Genomic DNA, 18,637 nt, shown 5'->3' on the forward strand with positions numbered 1-18,637 from the left:
GCCTACTTGCTTTCCCGCCGCGCCTTTTTGCAACGGGCTGTACTGCGTTTGGTGTTGCCACAATAGAGTGTTGCGACTTGAGCAGTATCGTGTTTCCCGCCACGGCGACAGTTAACGCGTGCCCTGCGGCTCGCTGAGACCGGACCCACGCTAGTGGCCGTACCCCTTCGGGATACGTGTACACCACAAATCAAAGCATTGGCAGTGCTCAGATCGTCGAAGGCAACGGCCGCGGGTAGAAGTTCGTCGCACATGCTGTCCACTGCGGTCGAGATGGCCTCCTCAGCATCCAGTCTGAAGCTCGCGTCGCGAAAACAGTTCTGGAGGGTCCGTTGCATAACTGCCTTCCACGAGTGTCAGCAGACTTTAGGCCAACAGCGTAGCTTTTCCCACTGTCGGAGCGCTGCTCCATGCAGTTGTGGCTACAGGACTGACTAAGCTACGGCTTGCAATGAATTGGCGTGCGCTAGATTGCGGCATTTACGGCTTCGAGGGTACGGAAGTTGTGGTGTGATGCTGCTGGCCACCACGATGTGAGTATGGTGGTTTGAGAGTACGAAAACGAGGGTGTGGAGTCGGCAATCAAAGATAACAAGTCTGAAAAAATGGGATGGTGAAAGCTATAAACGTCCGAAATTTCAAACTATGTAATACATTCACTTTATGGGGAACTTGACAGCAACACAGATGAGTCGGGGAAACAGGCATGTCCGAAATTTCGGGCATCCAAGAAATCGGACATCGACTGTATTCGATATGGAACGAATAGGTGCATACCAGTTTGGATGTTACTGCATCTAAAAGTGGTTTCAATGTTATAAAGGGGTGCTAAGCTGTGAAGGCACCTATCAAGGGTATATCTGCACTGCAGTGAAGCTCTGCTTTAAAGTTTAATGTAAATGAACATATTACCTTCACACCGATTCATCATTTTTTAAAAATGTTATACCGGCTTATATGGTTTAATTTTAAAACCTAACATATTTTTTTGGGTTGTCACTTGCGTTCTACCAAAAGTCGAATCGAGCTACTATTCAAAGTTTTTTCTGCCTTCTTTGAAGGAAAAAAAAGCATATGCACAGGCCTTGTTTAAACTAAAGAAGAAGATAATGTGCAGGTTTGTTAGAACTATACCCATTTTCCTTTATAGCATGTGATATATACTATTTCAGTTCGATTTCAAATTATTCGACCAAAACCACTATTTGCTTCAAATTCCTTTCGAACGTAAAATTCACTATTTCAGCAGCCTAGTATTCTTGGGTTAAACGTTTGACTTGCTGTTTTATTTCTCGTTCTTAGCTCACCAAGGCACTCTTGAAAGGGAAGAAGAGTTTGCACAGAGGTGCATGCTCAGCCTACGAACAGCAGCGGACAGCCTAGCTGAGGTGAGTGGGACCACACTCCAATGCAACTGCATTGTCCTTAATAAGAAGTGTACATTTTTATGAATATATGAACAGTTACGAATCGCAGCATTTGGTTAATAAAGCGGCAGTTACTTGGTTTCCTGCACTTATATTCTTTGGATACATGCGTGCTAGGGAGCTTCTCAGATGAAGAAAATGAACTCAGAGCCAGGTGAATGCCGAGGTCTTTTCTCAGTTGCTTCGATTCTTTTCACATCATCTACTGCTTATGACCCGCTGATCTCTGTAATAACGTATGTCGAGCGTACTCTTAACACTAATAAAGCGTGAAAAGAATTGCAATGGAATAGTTGCACTGTTTGGTTTAGTGTTGTTCTGAGTGTGAATTAAGGGGCTCAATACAGCACAGATTACTAAGGAGAAGAAAAAAAATCTGTGACAAGCAGTCAGCACAACGCTTGTCTTGTATGTTTCCACCTTGCACTTCGTCTTTGTAACTAGCTCTGTTTTGTATTTTTTTCATCGGGCAGGCATATTAGGTCATCACAAGTTTTCATCCTTTAAACTGGTTAAAGTTCTCGCTACCTGAAACTTTGGTCTACAATATCTTCGTATATTTCAGCAGCTCAAACTGGAATCTACCATTGTTCTAGCCTCTGCAAATCGTTCAGTGTCAGTGCCAGGCTGGAACAGTTCGATTACATGCGCTGCTGACCACGGAACAAAATTGTTCGCCAGTATGCAGTGTGAGAGATAAAGTGGTGTAAGGAGAGCGCATGCCTTATTATTCGGCGACTTATCAGCACTTTCGGGCGCCATCTTGTACAGCGAGTGACTTTATTTGTGCTAATCTCGGCGCAGTTGTGTGACTGCATCGATGCCGAGATTGTGGCTGATGTTATTAGTGCCATGGAAACATGCCCGCGTAGTTACAAACGTGCCAACGCCGCTGCTAATTAACCTTATGCCGTGCTACAGAGCATGCATTGGCATTCAGCATCACTCAACGTTGTTGTGGTAAAAGGTGCTGAATTTGCTTACTTGTAAAGTTTCGATGATATTGAGGATGACTTGACAAACTTGACGGCGCGTGAGAAGCAAATTTATAGACTGTTTTCATGCGAAACAAATTGCGGCAATTTTTCAACAAAAAAAAATTGCCACCATGTTCTTCATTATACTGTCAGTGAATCGTCACGTTAGAGCTTGTTACGATCTCTGAAAACCGTTTTGAGGCCGGCAATGGATTAATTTAAGCCATAAATACGCATACCTTGTGTTTCAAATTATCAGTATATCGAGCTATTTAGCAATCTCTTCAAGTTCGATATAACCCGAACTGACTGTACACTCAAAGCTTATTATAACAAAGTTGCATCTCACAAGAAAGTACCGTATTTACTCGATTCTACCGCGCCCTCGATTGTAACGCGCACCCGATTTCCACCGCGAAAAAAAAAAAAAAAAGTAAGACATCGATTGCAACGCGCACCCATTTTTCTCGCTGGCCCGCACGATCACACCACTCGAAAAAACGACTCCTTTCGGGAGCGTCTTCCATTTAAATATGAGGTACGGGCGAAGCTTGTGCCCATCTGACGTGTAACAGAGAATTGCCGTCACTGTAGTTTTACCGTGGATCGATGTCAGCACGCGAACTTGCTTCGCCCCTTTCTTCTCGACGGTTGTGGTGCCAGGCATGTCGAAGTAAAGAGGCGTCTGATCGGCATTCCCGATTTGCCCAAGCAGGTAGCCGTTGTTGCGCCACAAGTTTAGGACGAACCTCTGAAAACTGTGAAGCTTTTCATCGTATTTCACAAAACTTTTCGCATATGCATGTTCCCCTTCGGAGGGAAAAGCCTTTCCTCTTCATAAAGTTAGTTAGCCAGCACCTGCTCACTTTAAACTGGCTCCGCATTAGACCTTTTTCTAAGACTAATTGCATAGCCCGCACTTGGAGCAGTTCTGTCGTCACGGACCGCTGTGCCGCTCGCTGCTCAAGCACATACTCGCCGAGCAGCTCTTTAATTTGCGGAAACCGACCCTGCTGTGGCTCACTGAAGCCTTTGCGTGAAGCTTTGCTGTCGACAATCTTCTGCTTTTGTTTCCGCCGGTCCCGCACGCACGTTTCGGGAACTCCGAACGACCGCGATGCGGCCCGATTTTTGTTCGTTTCTGCACACGCGATGACTTTTCTTTTAAAAGCGGCATCGTGATGCACTCGAGTTTTTGGAGTCGGCCCTTCCACGCCGTCGATGCTAATGCACTACTAGATGGCGAACTCCTCAGCACACGTACGAAGTGCCGCACATGGGAAGCACATAGGCAGAAATGGCTGAAGCGCCATGCCGACACACGTAGGGGGCGGCCATTTTGGTTTTGTTGATGGCAATAGATTGACCGTAATTTTTTTTGTTCGTACTCGATTCTAACGCGCATGCGATTTATGAACTCGCTTAACCGGGAAAAAGGTGCGCGTTAGATTCGAGTAATTACGGTAAGTTCGTTATATCCAAATTTTCGTTATAAAGGTTTTTCTAAGACTGTCTATTGCAAGACGCCCCGCCGCAGTGGTGCAGTGGCTAAGGTACTCGGCTGCTGACCCCCAGGTCGCGGAATCAAATCCCAACTGCGGCGGCTGCATTTTCGCCTCCATCGAAAATTCTGTAGGCCGGTGTGCTCAGATTTGGGTGTACGTTAAAGAACCCCAGGTGGTCGAAATTTCCGGAGCCTTCCACTACAGCTTCTCATATAATCATATGGTGGTATTGGGGTGTTAAACCCCACATATCAATCGGTGTCTGTTGCAAGAACACTTTTCATTTGCTTTGTTATAACCGATACTTCGTTATATCCCTGTTTCTTATATCGAGGTTTGAGTGTATTACATAGGTTAATGTGATTGCTTGCCTGACATGACGTCTGTATATGGTATTTTATCAAACGAGTTTCAAGAACCAAGAGTGACTTTCTGGTAGAATTCTCGACTTCCATGAAGAGGGCCCATGTTGAAGTCCGACTCATTCCTGGGTATTTTTTGTCTTAATTTTTTTATGTCGATTAGTTACAATGCCGACCGTGATGCCAGTCGATGTAGGAACTGGCATTGAAGCTATATACAGTGGATTGCATTTTACGATAGATCAGTTTGGTCCCAGCAAATTTCCCATAGAAATAATGTATAAAAAGACTGTTTATATTCCACAATTTTATGCCGACCCTGCTTCTTAGGACAACATTCTCATATTGTTCAAGAGTCAAGAGAGAAAAAAAATCACCTTTACTCAAATATTCGTGAATGCAAAATAAGAACTCACGTTCACCGAGTTTGACGTTTAGAAAAGTAGAGTGAGACAGTATGTCTTCCTTGAATAGTAAATTTATTCTCTTGGCAGTTTATGCGTTTATTCTTTTCTGTAAACATCTCGATAGTGTGCGAATCCAGGATTGCTACGCTTCGGCTGGCCCCGCCGCGGTGGTCTAGTGGCTAAGGTTGCTGACCCGCAGGTCACGGGTTCGCATCCCGGCTGCGGCGCTGCATTTCCGATGGAGGCGGAAATGTTGTAGGCCCATGTGCTCAGATTTAGGTGCACGTTAAAGAACCCCAGGTGGTCAAAATTTCCGGAGCCCTCCACTACGGGGTCTCTCATAATCATAGCGTGGTTTTGGGACGTTAAACCCCACATATCAATCAAATCATTACGCTTTGGCTGGCTGGAAAGCTCATCTTTTAATTTTGGATATTTTCACATTTTTGGTTTGTGGTAGCTTTTCCTCGTCAACATGCAGCTGATCTTTTGCCTTTGTTTTCGGCACTCTCAGTGCACAAAATTGTGCGAGACAGCTAGGTATTTTCACCATGCAAAATAATTTTTGCCTGATGGGAACGTTCATAATGACAGCGGGGCACATCATCGGTTGCACTTCGTAAGGCAACAAATTATGCGCACAGCTCAGTCGCACATGAGGCATCCTACGCAAACTCGTGCTCTGTTGCCATTATGGGATGGGGATGACATTGTGTCTGAGTCTTCTGATGGGAGGCTTTTGCCAGCATTGCTTATGTTTTGTTTTCACGCGTAGGCAATTTTCTTACTCTACGTATCGGAAGATAGGTGCGGATTGGATATGAGTTTAAAAAGTTGAAATCAGAGATTTGCTTACACCTCTTTCAACTAAGTAATGCTGCCATTACCTGTCATTTTAAAAAATAGCTTAACCTACCTACCTTGGAGAAGCACAGGGTCGTGTTGTGGGCTTATTCAGGCAGCCAGTACCTTTTTTTTTTGCGCATGGCTGAGTATTTCGTCCTATGTTCTTAGAGTTTAGAATATATGATGCTTAGATTATAGGGCAGTTTGGTATAGTCCCCTCATAGTCGTATAATCAGAGTCCCAATCTATAATACTAGAGCACTTATGGCGTTTTTGAAATGTGCACACAAAAATATACAAAATTTGGCCCTTTTCACCTCAATCGATAAAGAATAGATAAAATTTTTTGGGACTCATGTGCCCATTCTTAATTGATTGAAAGATTCATGAATCAATCAATCGGTTGAGCCACTAACCTCGCTTCACCTTGTTGCCAGCACCCCCAGGAGGCTGAGGAGACAACACTGACTGTGGTGCAGCGGGCGCTACAACTGCTGAAGCTTCACCTCGAGACGTTCCAGCGGCGCTACGCTTTTCACCTGCGCCGGTGGCAGCTTCGTGATGGTGCCAGCCTCAGTCCCCACGGAGCTGCGTTGCAGGACCCCAGGGGGGCGGGCAACTGTCCTCTGCGCGTCATCTGCCAGCACGCTTCGAGTCAGCACAAGGTACTGCTCTCCTCAGTCAGGGCAGTATTTCGTAAGCGTTCTAGCATAGAACGGGGAGGGTTTGAACGAAGGGACTAAAGGGAGCCTCAAGGAATTGTTCAAGGCTATTCTGATGGTCAATATGTGAGAATAGCCATGAAACTTGCATAGAACGGGCGAGGAGGCAGTAGAACAAGATCGAATCCTTCTGTCTTGTGTTCTATCGACAGAATGGATACAAAACGGTCTTCTGTTCACGTGAATGGGATCGATATGCGAGTGCTCGAGCCCGAAGTGTAGAATTAGCCTGCTTTGTGCCTGGCTTACCCCAATCCTGCGCCGAAAATCGCCACTCCATCTGGCGTCCACGCAGAGTATTAAAACAAATAAATTGTGAAAGTCAGCCCACTCTGCAATCTCAAGCTTTTAAAAACAAGGCTTGTCAATATTGATCTTGAGCTGTATTAATTTTATATTTCTTCATGCGTTGAAAGCATTTCTGAGTGCCCTCAGCTCACCTATTGGCTGTTTGCCCCCTCTCGTCAATTTGTTCGATCCCTACCCCGTTCTAAGCTAGAACACTTACAAAATGCCCCCTTTTGCACCAAACTCGTTTATCAGTGCCGTATTGCGCCACAGCAACCGAATTCAGCCACGAAGTGCACAGCCATCAAGACCCTTGCCTGAAAACATGGCTGAAACGTGTTCTCGCTATCATTGAAAAGTTTATAGTTTCCGTTTCATAGAGTTTCATACAATAATACCTAAAGTAGATTATGGCGCTAGTGTCTACGCGAGCTCCTTCTGAGGCACTTGTACCCCCATGGGAATTATGGGAAGTACAGGCTTCGGATCTGCTTCGGATGGATCGCGTTCTCGAGATTCGCGACGCTTCTTTTCCTAGTGTGAAACAAAGTCATATTAACTTATATTTGATTGAAATTTGCTTCATTTATTTGTACGCCAACTTCATTGCAAAACGTTTTCGTGACGATGCGGCAAAAGTGAAACCTGGGCAAATTCAACTATCAGGGTATGCATCGCTCTGCCATTGCGTTCTAGATTTGGCATCAAGATTTAATGAATTATTTTTTACAACGCTTAATAATAAACATGCTTGTTTTCTCTCTAAGTTATGTATTATCTATTTATGAAAATAACAGTACAGTATTATGTGAGAAACACTTAACGTTTCGTCTTCTGCGACGCTAGGTGCGTCTGTCTGTCCAAGTGGTCTGCCCCCCACACAACTCTGGTTTGTTGTGAGGTCGAGTCGGTGGAGCATGACAGTGCGTCTACTTAGCTTCGTCATAGTTTTGCAGTTAATTTAAAACGAGTTTAGGCAAGACGTGCTCATGAAAAAACATGAACGCGATGCAATATCCTGCACTGACATGAGACGCTACATCTATGCACAGCGGTGAGTGGACAACGCTTTGTTTAAACTGTCAAATACGACTCGTAAAGCTCCAAAGGCACAGCAAACCTCAGACTTAGTGGTCTTCAGCCTCTCTGAACAACAATGGCGCTGCTTTAGTGCTTTTCACCGCATCTCACTACCCTCACTGTGGCAAGAACGAAACTGAAACTAAAAAAAAAAGTCGGTAGACTGTTCGCTAGCTAACTCTATCCAATCCGAAGCCTGTACTTCCCATAATTCCCATTGAGGTACACGATCGCAGCGCCAGATTCCTCTCTAGGTATTATTGTATTAAACCCTATGTTCCGTTTCATCAAGGCTGTAATTGCTCAAGTAGCAGCTGTGAGCTTTGATTCTAATGGCATAGTTGCAATCGCTGGCACGTGCTATCTTGGCAGGCATCAGCACGAATGACTCGTAAGAACTATCTTTGTGCTGAGCTACCACTGCGGAGAGTGTGCGAGTTGTAGCGGCCATATTTTATTACACCAGCTTTTTGTACGGTTACGCGATGTCAAATCATTGTTTTTCCCTTGCAGTGAAACCGAGTCTTATAAATTTATGGCAGTATTCAGAAAAGAAAAACGAGTGATGGTAACGGTGCTCAAAAGAAAGCGGGAACAACCTAGCAAAGGCAGGTGCTCATTAAGTGCATGCCTGTATTCTCATTCATTTCTTCGCTGTGCTGTGTTATATGGCTCTTACAGACTCGGCGTTGATGCTTGCACGTTCACGTAAAAAAAAAAAGGCTGCTTTACGCAGCTAAAAAAAAAAGTTGGTTTCCCCACAAAGGTGAAAAAATTGAATGCTATGTCAACAAAGTGTAATGTTATTTGAAGTTAGGCTGGCAGCTAACTCTTCTTTTTTTAGATTTGATCTTGTGTAACCCTTGTTACAAAACACTGGTGTTACAGAATACTGTCACGCCAGGAAGAGCAACACTTTTCAAGCAGTTTCTTTGTGATGAGAGTACAGCACTTGGATGTGTACGTGAGCCGGCCATCAGGCATGTAAATGAGCGCCAAGTGGAGTAAATTTATGTACAATGTTTGTTGGTCGTAATTGGTATGTTGTGCTTAGTTGTGAATTTCGTTTTGCCTGCATACTGCTTTTACATCTGATCCACCCTGAAGTTGGCAAAGACAAGTTGTGGGCACGTTCCCCTGGTAGTTGGTTGTTTCCAGTCATATGAAATGCATCGTAGAGCATATCGAGATGTCATCTACTGCACAAGCTAATTGTCATCCGTGATCATCATCATCTTCATTGTCATCAGCATCATTGTCAGCGACGGCTATGGCTTACGCCAATGCCGTTAACGGGCAAGTCTCGACCTCAAAGAGCTTCAACTCTAAAACCAGTCACGGGTGTCCACGCTATTCCACTATTCAGATTAGTGTTTGAAAAATGCAGCATTGGGCAAACACTGTGAATCTGGCCTACACCTGATCTGAACATTCTGTAACTGCTTGAAACTTGCTCGAAAAGGCCTTTCTGGCTGTTCTAAGCCTGCTTCAAAATGTTTTCTTCGATGCCCCAAGCCTGCTGCAAAGCACTTTAGCCAGTTTCCAGGACTGCTCTTTAACCTATGTACTCTATTCCACCCTTGCAAATGTGGTTCCCTTTCCTGCTTTTTTCTATTTTTTTTGTGTGTGAAAGACTGCACTCCTTTCTTGCTTCTGCACCTTTATCTGGGGTTCACTTGCACCATGCTTGCACGTTCTATGCATTTGTATTGCATGGAATTAGTGGGTCACTGCATGCATTGCCCCGAACTGGTGGAGGAAGTGCGATAAAAAATAGTTAATGTTGTATACGTTCGGCAAAAGTTGTGGTGGTCTGACAAATCTTCAATGACTCATAAGTGACAATCTGACAACCAACGCTGGCCTCCTTCCGAAAGAGTGGGCAGGCGTTGTGCCCCTGATGGTGGCAGTTGCCAGCTTGCTCTCTCCCTCTTTTCTCCGTTACTTTGCTTGTGCAAATTAAATAATAATAGTAAACTTATCTGCGTCTTAAGCATTTACCCCAGGCATAACTACAGTGCGGCAGGAGTGCGTTGTGCAAGTAACCCATCACTTTCAGCCACGCTTGCTGTGACTTTAAGGGGGGACATGGGTCTTTAAAATTTTTTTTCTGTTTTTGGCTCAATCTTGACCAAACCTCACCATTGCAAGCTCATTGTAAGGGGATGCAGCGTTTGCAAATTCTCCACTCGGAGTCTACTGTGAATATCTGTCATCGGTTGCAACAAACACACAGAATTGAACAATATTGGTTCTATTGCTGACTGCATGAACCCAGTTATTACACATTTCAGCCAGTAACAACAAAGCAAGTTTGCATGAAGTTGTGCTGACTGCACCGCATGGCGTAAGAAAAATGCTTCGCTCTAGTGACAGCAGTGCGGTGCCAAGTGTCTTCCCCCCTACCCCCCTTTTTTTTGTTTTAGAGCACCCATGACGAGTGAATTCTCTCAGAGGGGCAGCGATGCGTGGGAACTACGTGTTGTGCTTTGGCTATGCTCTCTTGAACGGGGGGGGGGGGGGGGGGGGGGAGTAGCAGATAAACATTTTGAGGTAAGGGGGTCTGCGGGTTCGCAGTCAGTGCACTCGCCCCCTGAGGAATAAAATGAAATGGTACACAAAAACCATGTCAGAAACGCTGAGTTTAGGCAACCGACAGTGGCTTTTTTCTCTGACCATGTAAAAAAAAAAATTTTGCAACAGGACACTCGCACCTTTTTGGACAGTTTGAGTGTCATGTGACAGGAACTACGAGCTCACTTTGTGTGATTCTTTGATTCATATCTCTTACTATAGATTATGGAACATTCGTGCGCAACGCGGTTTACGTCAGCTCAGTAGTAGTGTAAATGTATCCAGCAGGAGTATGGCCACTAGGGGGGGTTCGGTCCTAGTGAGCAACAAGGCCGCTTTCACCATTGCCTCGCGTAACTAACGGCACTGAACACGCGTGCTCGGACGGCCAAGGCGCTAAGCGCAGTGTGGCAAGCACACAGTACTGCTCTCAAACAAGTCGCAACACTTTCATAGGCTGTGGCAACACAAAAAACGCAGTACAGAGCCCACTGCGAAAGGTGGCGGGGAGGCAAACAAGGCATACCCAGGCCACGGGCGAAAGTACAACACAAAGGGTGCCACGAGCACGTCTCTGTGGACAGAACGGTTAATGGTGGCATGCCGCTGAAGGAAACGGGCCCTCGCGACAATGCTGCGCTGTCACGATTAGTGACAATTGGGCACGACCGCTTGAGCGAGGGCAAACTTCGCTCGTGTTGGCTTCGAGAGGTACGGGTCGGCATAGTACGAGCAAGCGCGAACACACCGCACCGCACTTCGGCCTAGCGTTCTGAAAAGGCAACGAAAGCTAAGCGTTCGTCGCGGGCACAAGGCGCCATTGGTATGTCTGAGCCAGCTCCAAACAAAGGGAGCCGATGGATGTATAGAAATGCGGGCTTACCCTTTGTTGTCCAGAGTGGTCTCTCACTCCCGCCGGGCGCGCGTGAAAAATTTCCCGGGACACTCGAGCACAGTGCCATCGTCGCCTTCCATTACCGGGGGTAAGGGGTTAACATCACTCCTACTCTCTCAGCGCAGACAGACCACTCCGGAGGAGGAGTCATGTTAGGGCATGAGAACGGCAGAAATAGGCCACAAAACCCACGCATTGATGGCAGGCTAGCCTCAATTCCCATACAGCATATTCCATCTTGCACCTGTATGTCTGGACGGTAAGCTTTGGCTGTGTTTGCGGTTCCTTTGTGCCATGTGCGGGCACACTTTGCATCGGGATCTTTCAAATGGCTTATATCTGTTCTTGTGCTCAAAGTTTTATGTTTCCGACCTGAATAGTAAGCCTCCTAAGCTTTTTGTTTCTTCAGTAAACACCCTAAGCACGGTTTCGCTAACATCAGGTGGCATATGTAGTAGCGATATGCTTGGTGTCTCGGTTCGTTTGTTGTATACACTTGTGCATAGCCTATAGATTGGTGGTTACACTGGTTACACTGCAATTCTCGTTCTAGCAGGGATTTGTGTCCGTTAAATTTTGATGTGATGAGCAGGGGATGCCATGTATATGACATTGTTTCACAACACACCTTTGTTGTCGAAACTCGCCTTTACCGTTAGAAGCGGGGAATCTTAGGTGCATACCTGTAGGCTTGTGTTGCTGCACTGGCTGAAATAAACAGCTGTCTTTCATTATCTTTGCCGTGCAAGATGATGTGCTTGCTACACGTTATGGAATACTTCCTTACTATCTTTTATCTTTGCTCAGCTTCTGCTATATCTGCTGCTGCTTTCACCTGTAGAAGAAAAATGAGAATGGGGCAGGGACTATCAATTCAACGTCTTTGAAAAGTCTGCCTTGTTGGGAACTTGCGATGTCTAAGGACAGCAGGTCTTGTAGCGTAAGCCGTAAGGCTGATAATTCGATGAAACTTATCTTGGACTTTCGCCTAGAAGTGGACAAGAAGACAGGTTTTGCTGAAGAAAGGTGTAGTGGCATCATGTCGCAAAAAACACGTTTAGATCAATGCGACAGATACGTATCGCATTCATGTAAACCGCAGCAACACACTAGTAAGGGACATCACACTAATGCATCAGACATAGGTGGTTTGTAAGTGCCGGTCGAATCGCAGGCCATAAATCACAAAAGGAGGAATGGTAGCTTCCTGTTGTGCAGATTCAGAGCACCCCTCCTTTGGTGTTAGGAATTAATAATAGAGCAGTGGAGGAGACCCGAGAGAGCTGCTCGTAGACAGCAGACGAAACCGCACATGGGTGTAGATAACAAGATTTCATGTCGCAACGGACAATATCTATTGTGGACACGCAATGACATAAGTGGCCTGCTGACCTTCTAACACACGCGCCGCCTGCCTGCTGATATCGATGGAAACATTTGTTGTTTCATAACCAGCTGTTTGGAGCTGACAGCATCACGAGAAGATAACCTTCCCGAGTATCTGCTACTAGTTCATGAAGTGTGAATAGAATTCCTCCTTTTGGCGTAATTATTGCCCATAAATATTTGTGCTATAATTGCTGCATAATTATAACATTCAAGCTACAAAATATTGCTCTCAATTCTTAAAAAAAAATAAAACCTTAGGTGCATAGTGCGCTTGTGTCCGGTTTTGTAATGGTATAGAGTAGGATAAGAGTGAGTGGCTGGTAACATGAGAAACGACAGAAATGGATAAAAAGGAAAAAGTGATACCCCTGTCACACGGGCACTTAAAAGTCTTTTAAGTAAGCGGTCTTTTTCCGAAAAGGAGTTTTTGACAGCAGACACACGGCACAAAGTGAACTCCTTTTCAGAAGCGGTCTTTTTCGTAAACTGAGTTCGTCAATCTCTTTTACGGCTCTGAATGAGTAGCCTCGAAACCAGTAGGCGCCAGCAATTTTCGAGTGGTGGAAAAAAAAAGAGCGAACGCTTATTTTTCTGTCACCAAAACTCTTTGTAAAAACAAATTTCATATCCTGCAGAAGGTGTATTGAACTCTTTTAATGGTTATTTCCTTTTCTATTCTCGTGAGCAGCTACGACGCGTCGGCAATATTACGTGGGGACGCTCGGTCTCGCGCCGCGCCATTTTGCACAAGCGAGGAAAGCGTGGCAGTCGTGTGTTTGCCCGTCATTCAAGTGTTCAAGCTTGTTTAGGGCAATGCCGACTCGCTTCTCAGGAGTGATGGTTTCACGCATGCTGGTGCTACTGGTGCACTGTCTTTCGAGCTCACTGCGCAAGCTCTCCACAGTGGTGCCCAGTGGTGCCAGACGGACTTGTGCACGTCGCTAATTATGGGAATGCTTCCTTAACTAGTGCAACAGACTCTCACATTGGTGTTTCTTCATCTCTTATTCTTAAATTTATTTGAAGAAATGAGCAGTGCAACAAGTCTTTAATTTGTACATCGTGATACATCGTTTAATTTTCATTGCTTCTCTTTTAACTGCTAGCGCCACGCTTTCGCTAGCGTCTTCGAACGAAAACACTAAAAGGAGATCGTTGCTGCCGTGTGTCTGCGCCGCAACACCTCTTTGTTAAAAGTCTTTCAACTTCGTAAAAGACCGCTTACTTGAAAGACTTTTTGCGCGCCCGTGTGACACAGGTATGACTTCGTTATGATTTCAACTGTCTAGCTCAAGAAGATCACAAATGAATAGTGGCTATCAGTGACTATGGTAGGAGTAGACGACAGCGACAGAGGGGGATCATTTACATACGGAATGTCTCTTGGTTCGACTGTGGTGTGGCATCTGTGGGAGAGTTTGTCACCCAGCCCTGGATTACACCACTGAGTGTCACGGAAAGCAGCTGGCTGGTGAGGCAGGGCTGTTTGACGGCCTGCAAACCAAAGGCCAACTTGAGCGGGTTTTGAAGCGCAATTGTTTCTCGTGCGAAAAGCACCGCACTGCACTGGATGGGGACAAGTGAGCATGAGTTTTAGAGGGAGAGGTAGAGGTGATGTTGAAGGGAAGAAAAAAAAAAAAAAGCCCCTGCTGAATGCCCCGTTTCTCCGAACCATGACCAGCATGCTTCGCATCCCCTCCTTTATCCAATATGGCGAGCCAACGCAAGTTCGGGAGTTTCACCTCCGAAACCTTTTCCTTCTTTTCCTGACTTGGTGACGGTGCCTGGTGTCTCTAGAGGAACTACTGGCAAGATGGCGGCAGTGGAACCGCCACCTTAACGAGCGTTTGTGTGCTTGCAGACGACGTTTGAGCTCCAGAGCTGGAACCTCGTGGCCGATCTTCGTGCCGAGGTGGTGCACTGGTGGGAAGGAATTCAGCCGCAACCGCAACTGCAGGCGACTAATGAGGGCGGCCTCGCAGCCGTCCTGCGCATGATCACCTTGGGGCAGGAGCTCACCGCCGATCTGGACGAGAAGCCTTTGGCTGACTTTGGCTTCAAGGACCACCAGATTGTAAGAGCAAGCACTTTTGATATAAGTTCCCACCCCACCTAGATTTTGCGGTGAAGATTACAGGGGACCCCGATTATACGACTTCAAGGGGACCATGCTGAACTGTCGTATAATCCAAGTGTCATATGTTCGAAACCCTAAGAATATAGGCAGTGACACTGAGCCTTGCCCAAAAAACAGGGTACAGGCGGGCTGCCTGAATAAGCTCATGACACGTCCCTGTGCTTCTCCAAAAAAGGTACATCAAATAATTTTAGAAAACTACAGCTAATGGTGGCATTACTTATTTGAGTAAGGTGAGCGCGAATCCTTATTCTTAACTTTAAAAAATTATATCCAACATGCATTTTTTTTCCCCCGATAAATCGAGTCCGAAAATTGCCTGTGCGTGAAAACGAATACGAAACCACGTTGGCAGCAGCCTTCCATCAGAAAAGTCAGACATTGTGTCATTGCCATCACATAATGGCAACGAAGCATGAGTTTGCACAGGATGCCTTCTTGCCTGACTATGTTGTGCACGTCGTAATTAGTTGCTTTGTGAGGTGCATCTGGTGATGTGCCCCTGTTATTGCGAATGTTCCCGTGAAGCACAGGTCATTGTGCATGGTGAAAATGGCTGCGTTGGTTCGTGCCGCAAAGAAAGGCAAGAGATCAGCTGTGTTTTGGCCAGGAAACGTTGCCAAAGACTGGAAATGAGAAAATATCTGGAACTCAAAGATGAGCTTTCCTGTCAGCTGAAGTTACTTAGTGTGGATAGAGCTTGTCTACGTTAAGGATCCGGGATGTGCACACTATCAGGACGAACACAAAAGTTCATGAACTGCCAGGAGAATTAATTTTTCATTGTAAGAAGACATACTGTCTCTCTCTCTATTTTTATAATTTGTCAACCTATTGGAATGGATGTTTCTTATTTTGCACACTCGCGAATATTTGGTCGTCATTCAATTCGAGTGAAGTAGATTTTTTTTCTATGGCGGACAGAATCGAAAAGCCGTCATAAGATGTGGGGTCCGTGTAAAATTGTGTTGTGTAACCAAGATTTTACATTCTACAATTCATTATTTCGATGGGGATATTTCTGGGACCAAACTGACTCGTCATATAATGCTGGTGGTTTTAAGACTGGAGGACATATAATCAAAGTTCCGCCGTAGGAATCTTTGATCCAGGTTACCCCTAGTGGTATCTTTGCCACCTGGAAGTGGTTGATTGGTCTCACCTCCTTGCTACACCTGGGAGCGCTGCTGTAAGCGTTTGGTTCAGTCTGACAGGAACAGCATCTGTAAGCTTAAATGCAGCACCCCACCATCACCGTGATGAGCCTGCAACGTAATAGGAGTGTTACTGTGAGTAAGCTTCTGGTTTTGACTTCGGCCAGTGATGCGGTTGTCTGCTTGAACACGGCACTTTGGCATAAATGTGAATGGCTGTCTGTCGCAGGAGTCTTAGTACAACATTAGACATTTGATGCAGTTTTTAAGAGAACTGTCACTAACCTCAAACAGTGCATTTTTTCATCAGGAGTGTTGCTGGCCAATAAAGATGCAGAAATGGCAGTGTGGATGTTCGGCCCTGACATTTGCTGTGAGGGGCTGAAGGAACCATATTTATGCAATATTGGGGACATCTAGGCATTCTATGACGATGCATCGGCCGCGGGGACTACGTTGCATGCATATTGACAGGCTCACGAGCTATGCGTACGTGCACCCAACGAAGGGAACAAATGTCTCTTGCTGATCGGTCTCCAAGCTGAGCACGGTAAGCTGGGTGGCTACTGTTGTACACATATATATATATATATGCTGTAAATAGTCTCTGGTGCAAACAACTCGTCATCCTTGTGACAATATTTATGTCTATGAGATAGAGCGTCTTAGTCCAAAACCCTGCACAGTTTGCCTTGGGCACTTTCTGCTTCGAACCTGTCCCATATAGCGCCAGGTTCGAAGCAGTCAGCCGTATTTCACGTTTATTGTTCTCAGTAGCCAGTCGCTCCCAGCCTACAAGTCATGTCTGTCTGCGTTCAATGCTAATTGCCCTTAATGGGATGCGGTTGCAGATTTTGTACGTGTCGGTAGGAGCCATGAGGCAAAGGCGGCGAGCTGGGGGGCCCGGCCTTCCCGAGCCTGCGAGCCTGCTTCCCTCCCCACCCCGGGAGCGACTACCCACTTTGGTGCTGCTGCGGCCCGCTTACCTGGAGTGCCTCTTCTCGCTCATGCAGCTTCTCGGCAATGTTCGGACGCGGAATCGGGCTGGGGTGAGCTCTCGTCGCGTAATGGTGGCTTTCTTTGGGCTCTATTGTTTCAGCTTTCCTCTGAACCATGTAGTTTCATAATAGTACGCTAGAAGAAAACCTAGTTCTAGTTTTTACGGGAGCTGTAATGCGTGGTGCTTCGGCCAGCACGAGAATGATGGGTAGCACGTAGACTTGCCTAAGCTTCATTTTTCTTTGCTCAGTGTGGCTTTGAGTGATCGGCTGTTTCTTTGTTGCAAGACGAAGCTCAGCCGAAAATCGGCAGTGCCACTTTGCTACATTGACCCTTTTAAAGCTGAACAGTCCAACTTGGCTCACAAGGTTTGCCATGAGCCATTCCTTATCCTAAACAAACATGAAAAGCCTACAATGAACAAATCCATTCGTGCACTCAAAGTCGCAAGCACCAAGATTAGGCAAATTCATGTATGACCCATCATTTCCATGGTGGCTGTAATTTCGCAATGGCATAGATTTCTCTAGCAAATATAGTAGGAAACTCTATACAGTCTAAACCACAGTAAGTGCTTGTCTAGTGTCTAGTTTCTTATGTGTGCCCATGTTTTTCAGTGCTTCTTTTTGTCATGTCAATTTGGGCAGCTGCAATGAAATATAAGATTACAGACTAGCTGATAACTGGAAAGGTAAAATTGGGAAATGTGGTGAGTAGGGTTTGGGTGGGGGTTTGGAGTTCGAGATGCAACTCTTTCTTCAAGTGAACTTGTGCCCGGAAAATAAAAGTCGCTGTACAAGCAATACGCGCTGTATGCTGCTAGGGGTGAACAGACTGTCAGCCGTCAGTAAATGTGATTAACGATTAGGCGCGTTGGCATTTATACATTCGGCATCGAATATTCAAGCCCTATCGCCGGTGGCCGCTTTGGTTCCAGAATAAACTCAACCTTTCGTGTTTGCGTGCTCAAGCCTATCAAACAATTTTAAAATGATCTGGAAGGTTTCCAGACATTTGGGTGCAAATTGTGAAAGGCAATGAATATATGTGTGACCGACAGGTTACATAGATATACAGTAAAACCTGGTTAATTCGAAGTCACTGGGGCCACGAGAAAGCTTCGATTCAAGCGGGTTTTCGAATTGACAGAACATAAAATAAGTGGGATGCAACTATTCAATGTAATCAGTGCTCGTTGTTTGCTGTGCTGGCTAGCTTGTGGCTCCGAAGGTCATGCTTTCCAGCAATACCTGGTCTTTATTTTTGTCGCCAACATGGAGGAACAGTGGGCCTCGCTGCTGCCATTGGAAAAACAACAACAAAAAAACATTGTAATTGACTGAAATGTGCGCATGCAGAAACAAGACATCTTCACTGCAATACAGTAGTGACATGCGGGCAGCATGTGTTTGCTCCTCGCTTCTTCAGCATGTCATGACGTGACCATTCGCATCTTCTTTCTATTATAATTATGAATTTCATAGTGGCCAGTATGACGAAGCTCACGATGTGTTTTGGCTGGAAAAAATGATCTTCGAAACTTTCGAACTTAGTTTTCGAAGTAGGTGTAGCTGGCAAGAACTCCGCCAGCAGTGCAAAGACGCGAATTGCTGGAGCAACCGGCAATCGGAGGTTCGCATACATCGCGATTTTCGATAAACTGACCTTTATTACTTTCTTTACAATCCCAGAAAGAATGGGTAAACCATGACCCGCTGACGTGAGAAACATGCAATAAGCTGACCGCGTGTCGTTGCTGTGTTGCAGTGAAGCATGGCTTGTTTTCCGCAGGTGCATGTTTTAGTTGACCACGAGACCGGTTTTTCTTCTATCTTTTTTTTTTTTGCACTGGAAGTAGCAAGGCTGGGGTGCTTT

General features: G+C 45.6%; 1 protein-coding gene across 2 annotated transcripts in view; it reads left to right on the forward strand.

The window, feature by feature from the left end:
• The window catches only part of puf (ubiquitinyl hydrolase 1 puf), a 154,136-nt gene that overhangs the window by 42,723 nt on the left and 92,776 nt on the right, over window positions 1-18,637 (forward strand). For both annotated transcript variants that reach the window (XM_075867247.1, XM_037419658.2), the window contains exons 23-26: window positions 1,303-1,388; window positions 5,962-6,189; window positions 14,334-14,546; window positions 16,615-16,812. In XM_075867247.1, coding sequence (XP_075723362.1) covers window positions 1,303-1,388; window positions 5,962-6,189; window positions 14,334-14,546; window positions 16,615-16,812 — 725 coding nt within the window. The remainder of the gene's footprint in view (window positions 1-1,302; window positions 1,389-5,961; window positions 6,190-14,333; window positions 14,547-16,614; window positions 16,813-18,637) is intronic.

This window comes from Rhipicephalus microplus, chromosome 6 (genome assembly GCF_043290135.1).
Source record: "Rhipicephalus microplus isolate Deutch F79 chromosome 6, USDA_Rmic, whole genome shotgun sequence".
Lineage (NCBI taxonomy): Eukaryota > Metazoa > Arthropoda > Arachnida > Ixodida > Ixodidae > Rhipicephalus > Rhipicephalus microplus.